This window comes from Cryptotermes secundus, unplaced genomic scaffold (assembly GCF_002891405.2).
Source record: "Cryptotermes secundus unplaced genomic scaffold, Csec_1.0 scaffold4492, whole genome shotgun sequence".
NCBI classification, from domain to species: Eukaryota; Metazoa; Arthropoda; class Insecta; order Blattodea; family Kalotermitidae; genus Cryptotermes; species Cryptotermes secundus.
In genome coordinates this window covers 11,793-22,267 of record NW_019738404.1, presented here as the reverse complement: position 1 = coordinate 22,267, position 10,475 = coordinate 11,793, and the positions used below count along the sequence as shown (strand labels likewise).

The following is a 10,475-nucleotide window of genomic DNA, read 5'->3' as shown; positions in this document are numbered from 1 at the left end:
TGCAAATGCTTTAGGAGTTCTGCATGGAACGCATTTGATTAAAAATGCATAATAATCGACCAATTATTTCCGGATGTGAAATGATAGCCCTACGTCATATCTTTACAAATTAATGAAGTTTGAGCGGGGACGCGAACAACGTACTATTATATTTAGCCAAAACTTCAGGGAAACTTACGATGAGTTTTTTTGAGCATATGGAAAATAAACATGTTTAAATGTAAAACAAATAAGTGAAATACGCGATGTCTGTTGAGGAAGAAAATCCAATATATAACAATATCAAAGTATTCTGAGACTAAATTATGGAGTAAAATTTAGGTTACAAATGAAAAAGTTCATTTTGATAATGAGATACATATTTGTGATGAAGACTAAGAAGTAGGTACAAAATACCACTGAAGAAAATATAATAATTTTAGTTCACATTATTTGAGAACTGAAAGAGGGTGATATATAAGTTCAAGATGTAAAGGGAAAGGCAATTGAAACGTGTATATATGTGTGTGTGTGTGTGTGTGTGTGTGTGTAGGATTGAAAAATACAAAATAGTTATCTGCACGTAATCACATTTAAAACTGTGTATCTGGTTGCTAACAAAGAAATCAGGAAGGACGGGCTGCTACCCAAGGTCCTTCGGTTCGAGTCCCAAATGCGGAAAACAAGTCACTAGCACGCAGCATAACGCTTTTTTATTAATATTTAGAAGGCACTGGAATTGAATCTCTTTCCTCAGTTTTACAGGACATTAATTGAGAAGTTGACTGTTACTCAGCTGGTCAAGAAAAGCTGAAGGAATGTCGCAGTGGAGGGATCAGAACTCCTGTTTCATATTTGGGAGGTTCCAGAGACCCGATAACATGACTGACATTTTTCCATCTTTCCAGTTTATTATTTCCTAATCATTTATCATTCGACGCTCTATAGTCACAGTTACCGAGGGCTTCGTTAAACACTCCATAACTAACTAACTAGTTCCTTTAGTTTCTTTGGATGGAGTGAGACTGTCTACTTCGTACGTCGGCCACTAACTGGCATATTGTACAGTCCCGAATGGTAGATGATGAATGTGGAGCAGTCGGTGGAATGAGAATTGGCAGGGGAAACCAAAGTACTCGAAGAAAACCTGCCCCAGTGCCACTATGTCCACCAAAAATCCCACATGACCTTACATGGGCTCGAACCCAAGCCGCCACAGCGAGAAGCCGGCGACCAACCGCTTGAGCTATGGCACGGCAACTAACTAACTAACTAAACTAACTCCGTGGAGCTGATCCCTTCTTGAGAAGCCGCCAGTTGTGCAGCCACAAGAATTTCCCAACATTTTATGGAACCGGAAGGTTTATTAGCATGTTCACAAGATCCCTCCACTGGTCCACATCCTAAGCCAGATCAGTCCAGTTTATACCACCCCTCTAAGATCCTTCTTAATATTATCCTTCCATCTCTTAAACAGATAAATATTCAGCTGGTCAAGAAATCCTCAGACGATATGCGAACTTGGGTCACCGATAAGCAGAAGCACTGGAACTGCCGACAGAAAAACGGCACAGTTTTAGTACTTCTTGCTCTAAAATCCAAAAACTTTGAATTTGCATTTGCTGTTTTCATAGGATTCAGCACAGCAACTGATTCCTCTTTGCCATCGAGACACGGTGTGTTTCCTGTGAGGTAGGAAACTGATGATATCGAATTTCTTGTTAGAATTACCTCCTTCGGCGTATTGTGAGAAGTGGCTACGTAATGCTGAGGTGTCTCAAGTCCAACACACGCATTCACAACATTATCTTGAATAAATTTATGGGCATGTTTGGAAAGCCCGATGAAGGCACCACTAAGGCTACTTTCCCTAGCTTCACAGTCAATTCTGTATTTCAGCATCCTGTTGCAATTGTTTAACTTAACGTCCATGTATTTATCACCCGTCAATAATGCAACATTTGTTTACTCACTACTTAATTTCAATTTCGTTTAACATTTTACACTTTGACTCTACATGTTTCGGCCCCAAACGGCCATCTTCAGTTGTCTTGATAGATTAAAAATATTTTATTAAATTACGTTAAAACTGCTACACTGTCTTAGTCCGTGCTAAAATCACACGCTGTAGTCCTCTTTTTTCAAGGTAAAACAAGATAAAATAGAATGCACCAAAATAATGTGGGCATAATAGAAATTTTATGGACTTTTATGGGCACTAGATAATGAAACACTTTTTGACATAGATGTACAACGGGCTTATGGAGAACGGGAGGACAACTTAGACAACGACGACTGTGTTGAAGTGCCTGCATGAGAATTAACATCTGAACAACTATCAAAAATTATTGGAATGGCTGAAACCTTGTCAGAGCATATAATGGAAGTTGATACCAGTATTGAACATAGCCTTACAATTTGTCGAACGATAAACAATGCAATTCGTTGCTACAAAGAAATGTATGAAGAGAAAAGGCCAAAGTATAAAAATGTGCAGATATCAATATTGCAATTTTTAGAGAAAAAAATGAATTGCGAAAAACATGATTTTTTTAAAATTATTTCTAATAAAAACATTTGAATTTATTAATCTCTTTTTATTTATTGAAAAACGGAGATTTTTTGGGGGAACCAATTATCATTTTTTTTATGTATTTAGTTCCTCGATTCGTCCGGTTTCAAACAGTCCGGGATATTGGCGGAACCGATTACCCGGACTATGCGAGGTATTGCTGTGCACTTTTTATGTAGCGAACACTGTCTTGTTCTTCAACACAGACGTGTCAACCTGCAATTGAGTCGTGTTACGAATGGAAAAATTATGATTAGCAATATCTAGAACAAGACGATAAGGACAACCCGGAACTAAAAAAAACGCCTTCGTCAGTAATAGGAAGCGGCCTTGTAGTTATCCCCTTCACTTCACCGAGTGTTTCAGATCAGGGGTGTACACAATCTGCTTCCCATGAGGCCGCGCCATAGCTCAAGCGGTTAGTTTCTGGCTTCCAACCGCGGCGGCCAGGGTCTGGTCAAGTGGGATTTGTGGTGGACAATGTGGCGCTGGGGCGGGTTTTCTCCCAGTACCTCGGTTTCCCCTGTCAGTCTTCATTCCACGAAATTCTCCATCATCATAACCACCGAGGGCAGGCTGCAATAGGCCAATCAGTGATCGCCGTGCCGAGTGGACCCAGTTGGACCTCACCCCCCCCACTAAGCAAATCTGCTTCCACGTCGAATCTTATAACTGAGCACCTGTCACATATTCGGGAGGAACCACTTTCGAATCCCAGTGGAGTGCCCAATCTCCTGACCTGTTTCATTTGTTTCCTTCGTATCTGCACTGAAGCTGGCCAGAACTGAAATTCGGTAGCAGGCTCACTTCTGCTTTACATTCAGGAGATCCTGGATTCAGATCTATGCTCAGATATCGCTGTCACGACTGAGGATTTTCGTGGTTGTCCTCATTCTCTCCAGCAGATGCAGGAATGATGCCTCAAATAAGGTCACGATTGCTTACTTCTCTATCTTTCCCAGTTCATTATTCACTTTTCGGTATGTCTAAACGGTAGACTGCCTCTGTGGTCTAGTGGTCAGAGTTCCTGGCTACAGATCAAGAGGTCCCGGGTTCGATTCCCGGCACTACCAGATTTTCTTGAGAAGTAGTGGGTCTCAAACAGGGTCCACTCAGCCTCGTGAGGATATTTGAAGAGAAATTTCAAGGAAATAGAGGCACCGGTCTAGAAAACCAAGATTAACCGTCGTGAGGATCCGTTGCGCTGATCACGCGACGCCCTCTATCTGTTAAAGTTGGCACTAACTTTGCCGGCTAGCTCGCTTGCAGACTCAAGCAACGGAATTTGTTTTGTTTTTTTGTTTGAGCTGTATGATATGAGCCACTGACAACATCGTTAAATAAATCATAACAACTACTCCAGTTCCTCTCCTGACCCTCTAATAACTACAGCCCATGTCACCTTCCATATACAGTATAACGACGGCGCATCATCAGGTTGTAAACTTATACGGTGAATGTGGAGGCAGATTTTCCGTTCGAAGCGTTGGTACAGATCTACCAGACTACAAGCTGTCATACCCAGGAGATAATACGCTTGTTTCCCGATTATTACTTACATTAGCAAGTAGTTTGCAGAATTTTGAAATGAGAACTGTTTTACTGAGGCGGGGAAACAAAGGAAGTTAAAGGATTTAGGACACGCGAACAGACGTAGGACAGCAACGCCTAACATACGTGTTTAGTAAAGAACATTATAATTTGCCCACGACTGTTAAAGTAGTTAAATAAATACTACAAGCAAATTGATAATGTAACTATGATAAGTAAAACAAGAAAACGTACATACACTCGTATCTGGTTAACAACAACTCGTAAGACAAGTTCTCAGGATACGCATGGGCGGGTGGGGTAATGCTCGAATAAAAATTAAAATAAATAAAATGTGGGGATATAAAGTGTACTCATTTAGGATACCCGTTTCGATATTATTAACGAGATATCTCGAATAGAATTATAGCTTCTCTTGTACAGATTTACTCTGGGTTTGAAAAATAAAGCGAAAATTCTGTGTTCCGCCATTTCGTAACCTTTAAATTTTACTCTTCGTTGCTTGTCAACAGTAAAGAATTATGATATATTGGGTTTTCGGACTTTTTCCATCGTCCTGGTTTTTAAGATAACTAACAAAAACACGACGTTTCGGAAACTGGATCTGTTTCCGTCCTCAGGTGAGGGAAAACACCTATTCTGTTGGGTCCGTTAGAAAGAGCTAGCTTCACTCACTGGACCAGCGATTGAGGCTAGCTCTTTCTAACGGACCCAACAGAATAGGTGTTTTCCTTCACCTGAGGACGGAAACAGATCCAGTTTCCGAAACGCCGTGTTTTTATTAGTTATCTTAAAAACCAGGACGATGGATAAAGTCCGAAAACCCAATATATCAGTGTGTTATACACCATCGTCAGAATCCTATAGTGACTACTAGTAAAGAATTATGTGTAACCATGAGAACATATAGAATTACTGGGTTTTTGGATTTGTTCCATTGCCAAGTATTTTAGGAAATAGAAAACACGAAGATTCAATTTCCGAAACGTCGTGCTTTCTATTACATAGAATCCCGGACGATGGTAAAAAAACGGTAATTCTCTGTCTTATCCACCATCGTCAGAACCTTTTAAAATCTACATGAGAACGTATTTTAAGAAAAAGAAGAAAGGTTCTTTGCAGAAAGATCAGTATGCAATTTATCATGCGTGAATATTGTCAACTATTAAGGGTTTGCGTGACGAATATATGCGTTCTGGATTGGATGATTAGATTTACTGGCACTTCTGTTACAATTACAACCAGTTATAACGACACATACTCAATGGCTGCTTACGGCCCGCTCCATTCCTTGCTGGACTACGAGTGGCTTCTCTTCCACTGTGGCGAATGACGAACCAAGGTCTGCTCACTGACTCACTGAACTCCCTCAATAGTAGAGTCTTATGTTACGAGCGACGGTCAGTCGGCAAGTCTGCCTTGGAATAAAGCATCCATCTGGGGCTTACGAGCCGATTGTTATTACTGTCAGACAGGTGAGGGTTTTACCGGTTCTCACGGTCTCTTCGCTTGCAGATTTCTTATATTCTTTCTTCTACCCTGAAGATGGAGGCGATACGTTCCTCCGAAACGTCGGTTAACACCACATATACACGGTGCCAAATCCCAGATGACTGCTTTCTTCATAGTCACCGCCGTGAAAGCCTCAAATCTTACAGGTGAGGGTTCGTTGATGTGGGGCGCGCTCTCTGACGAGAGGATGTGCCTGGCGTTTACAATTACTGCTGGCTCTCGTCAGTGCAGTCATTTTCGAGTCCGAGTCCAGTGGGACCATATTTTACTATCTCAGACTCCAGGTTTCCTTTTCGTCACCTCATACCACTCGCAAGGTTACGGTGGAATGGATTACGACTCTTTTATAACTTCTATGTGACCCAAATATAGATTAGCAGTTCGAACATTTCGTGTTATTCTGTTTTTCCTTAGTTATTACGAGAACGTGCTTACCAAACCGTTGCCTAGCAAATGGATTATTCCGTGTATATTCGTTGCAATGGGAATGTTCTTACCGAAACGTTGCCTAGCAATGACTTCTGTTCTATATCAGTTCTTCAGGCTTTCAGACGTTATATCACAATATTATCCCCCCCCCCAGAAATTGTACCTTTCTTCTTTGCAAAACGTAAATCTAAAACCGGCATTTCTGGTTATTCGGACTTCGTCCGCCGTTCGGTATTATGAAGAACACTAAAGAACATGACTTCCAGTGGTTCGGGTTAGCTTTCCTGACGGACCCAAAACAGTACGTGTCTCCCATCCACTCATTTGAGGACAGAAACTAGTTTAGTTTCCGAAACGTTGTATTCTTTAGTGTTCTTTAGAATACCTAACGATAGACAAAGTCCAAAACCACCAACAATCCTGAGTGTTAATCATCATAGTCAGGCCCCTTCAGAGTCTACATCAGTCTACAACAAGCCGTGTACTGTCCGCTATGTGGCCAACACTTTCCATATCCCTCGAGAAGCAACAAAATGGCGTGGGAACATCAATGTACTCGAAGTGGCAGCCTGCCCCGTGCAGTCTCTGATGGCAGCCAACTTTCAGCTTCAGGTCTTGCAGAAAATTCCTATTTTTATCCTGCGTGAATTGCTATACTGCAGGATGATGCAATGTTGAGCAGGTAGGCTTTGTCTTCCGAGCTAAGCCAAGTCAACAGAACACACAATAAGCTAACCTGGATACAGATAGTGAAACCAATTTTTTTGTAATATGTTTACATTGTCTGTATAACCGCCGCTATCTCCAAGCAGGCTACACGCAGGTTATGCAGACAACTGGAAGAATTACCTGCCAACAAACGTAACTAATTAATTAACACTTCGCAGCATTAAGAACAACAAATCTTGGAACGTACAATTCCTACCGTCTGACATGATACGGCAATTTATTACATGAATGATATCCAGGGCATGAGTAGTGCACATTAGCCTAGGTGTCCAAGGAAAGAATTTATGTCACGTTCTCAGAGGAAGCAGCATTCCATGTATCTTAGAAGGTAAGAAATTTCTCACGCTCTCTAAGAGCATGTTGGAGGCAGTCCAGAAGTAAACGTCTGATGTGGGCTGTGGAACTGTTGGGGGCACGGTACTTGCAATAAACCTGTAACAATAAAATATATTACTCTGCTTGGGTAATTTGAACGGTGAATTTGTCCCTCTGCTTAATTAAACACCATGCAAAGAAGACGTGTGGACGAGTGAAGGCATAGCTCCATACATTCTTAACCTCAACATTAACGGAGGTAAATGGCCAGCTTAACGCTCCGGTCGCTTTATCCCAGGGAAAGAGTCCCCGATACACAATATATATACAGCTGGGTGGGCCCCGGAACCAGTTTGGGTGGCTGGAGAAGAGAAAATCTCTACTTGTGAACAGGGTTCAAACATCGATGCCTTGGTCGTTATGTGGGACATTTTAAAATATACAACATATTTCCAAAATACAAGGGAATAAATTTAATACATTTTAGCGGAATGTCTCCATTGTGATTTAGTTTTGTAATAGCAGATTTCTATGTACAATTAGTCAAGACCATTGCCAATGAATGAAGAGTACAATTTCAACAATTGTAACAGAGTCCTTTCATTGGGCCTTAATGAAGCGGTTAGCCTAGAGGTAACGCTTTAGACTTCGGTTAGAAACTCGGCTGGGACACCGGCTATCCTGACACGGGATTCTCATGTGTTTCCTCATTCCCATGCTAACTTGATATGTTCGCTACCGCTTCCTTCGAAAGCCTTTGCAATTTATCATTCATCTCTAGCCCGACGCTACATAATTTTCATCGTTAATGACCCACTAAGAGAAAGTAGGCCTTGTTCCAGAACACACTCAGTAGTTCTTACCATCAGTTATTGTTATTGTGGCAGGTGCTGGCCACCATGGCGTGCAACTTGGTGGCACTGAACGTTATCATCACCCTGGCCTTCTCAACAGTAGCGATTGCACAGCTGTATCTTGCGGAAGGTGACCTCTCGCTGGACAGCGTCCAGGCTTCTTGGATTGGTACGTAAGTTCCCTGAACATAGCTCGGTGTCAATTCTTGGGACTTTTCTGGGATGTAAGATCATTTAACTGACGTTTCGTCTTCAAAAAGAAAAAAAAATAAGGAGCCCCATATGTCTTTCTATGCTTTGTGAGTGTTTGTTTACGCGCCACCATCACCAACTCTATTCGTCCCCTAACGTTTCGGAGTGATCTACTAACTCCACCTTCAGGATAGAATGATAAGCTTCGAGGAAAAAATAATTCTGTACCCATGTATTCCTTCTCGGCTTCTTCTTCTATACTGAAGATGGAAGCAGCTGGTTCCTCCGAAATGTTTGTAATTCTCTACCACATTTATATGACGATATATCTCAGAAGGAATAATCTTCAAAATCTGTAACTTTCATATTTCCATCCCTTCCTCCATATAACCTGCTTCTCACAATGCCAACTTAAACCGGAAGTCCTGCTAATTCTGTCATCTGTACATATTGTACTACAGTCTTCTCTGTCTACAGCTTAATCTTGATCTGCATAACAAGAATACACATTAGCAGCGTACGTCGGTATATCGCCTATCACTTGTGGTCTGTTTGAATGCTTTGCAGCCAGTATCCCGTACATCTGCCAGCCCGTGGGCAGTATCATGTCGGGGTTCCTTGTGCAGCTGTTGGGCCGAAAGTTCTCCCTGATGCTAGTCAACGCACCTTTCCTCATCGGCTGGATGCTGGTCTGTACTGCAAAATCTTTCGAGCAGTTCGTCGCAGCACAAGTCATCCTCGGCGTCACCATCGGACTGTGCGAAGCGCCGCTCAACACGTACTACGGCGAGATAAGCCAGCCGGAGCTACGGGGCATCCTGGCGGGAACAGCGGGTAAGAAAGGAAGGAAACACTGACTGGAAGAGCGGGTTTGAGATGAAGGAACTCTCAAGGCCATGGAAAGTATATGGGTATTGTGAGAAATTCTGTTACAAAGGAGTAGTTAATTAAATCTTAGGAACTCCCTGACAACAAAAGGGGGAAAGGTCTGGGATTATTCCGGTGCTCGTAAGAGCTTACGGAACCGACACAAATCACTCTGACACAAGTATTTACAGCTCTCATTTCGAAAATCCGTTTCCGTTCTTGATACGGAAGTCAATATGCACCTAAATTCTGACAGTGTCAGCTTCACGACATAACACTACATAGCGATCACTTCGTAAAAAGGTAAAGTTGTCCCTGTACTTAACTAATTAAGCACTACACCATGAAGCCGTATGGGGAGTGGATGTATAGATCCATATTTTGTTGACCTCGGCACTAGTTGGAGGTGCGTGGTCAGCCTTACTCCCCGGCTGTTTTACCCCCTGGTCAAAAGCCCCTGGTACCCATTGGATAGGAGGTTGGGTGGACCCCAGAGCTGGTCTGGACGACGTGGAAAAGAGAAAATTTTTGAATTTATCGTGACTTGAACTCCGACCTCTTGGTCGTCCAGCCGGTATCCAGTCGCTATACCGACTACGCTATCCCGGCTCACCACCACTTCATAAAATAGAACAAACTATAAGTTAAACCGAAATATACAGGCGAATATTCCTTCTAAACTCAATGATTTTCCTTTTATGAAATAAAGGCATATCGGCTGTTGTCTCATGTACGTGTTCGGCAGGCGTAGTGGCGAATTTCTTAAGCATAAATAAATAGCAATACTTCCGAAATATACGCCACCCACAACTCCATATTGGCGGGGTGGATTTAAATCTCCTGATCCAAAGCTTAATATAAATGTTACTCATAGCATGCTGGATCGAAAATTGTAAATTTCTTTCTGCTAGATCGGGGATATAAGTCAGGGCGATCAAACCTCATACAGCATTCCCAGTTCATAAGAGCAATGAGTTGTCCACAGGGGTATCCTACCAGTCGGGCTTCTTCCTGGAGTACCTGCTGGGAACAGTGACCCACTGGCGCACAGTGGCCATCGTCAATGCGGTCTTCCCTGTTGTCACTGTCATTTACCTCAGCCAGGTAAGTGCTTTACACTGCGACTTCATACTGAGTATATGACAGTAAGGTGGAGCTAGCCTGTAACAGGCCGTGGAGACCTATAGAGTTGTGAGTCGTCGAGGCTCCCACATTTTCTAAACAATTGGCTGACAGATGGCGGCGAGTTGATCAGCCTTATGCGCCGGCCGCCCATTACCTGTAGGAAGATTCCTGGTACTCATTTCTGTTAGAGGTTCAGTCAACCGCGGGACCGTAATGCGGTTATGGAAGAATATGGTAAATTGAAAATAATCCAGTGACATCGGAAATCGAATTCAGGACCTTCCGGCTTGTAGCATAGTGCCTCAACCAACTACGCTACCGCGTACCCCCCCCCCCCCATATATGACAGT

At 42.5% G+C, this 10,475-nt stretch overlaps 1 protein-coding gene across 1 annotated transcript in view; it reads left to right on the top strand.

Annotated features, from left to right (window-relative positions):
• Positions 1-10,475, top strand: part of LOC111871032 (facilitated trehalose transporter Tret1-2 homolog) — a 29,006-nt gene that overhangs the window by 16,127 nt on the left and 2,404 nt on the right. The window contains exons 3-5 of the mRNA XM_023863764.1: positions 7,975-8,110; positions 8,701-8,967; positions 9,986-10,104. Of these exons, the coding sequence (XP_023719532.1) occupies positions 7,975-8,110; positions 8,701-8,967; positions 9,986-10,104 (522 nt within the window). The remainder of the gene's footprint in view (positions 1-7,974; positions 8,111-8,700; positions 8,968-9,985; positions 10,105-10,475) is intronic.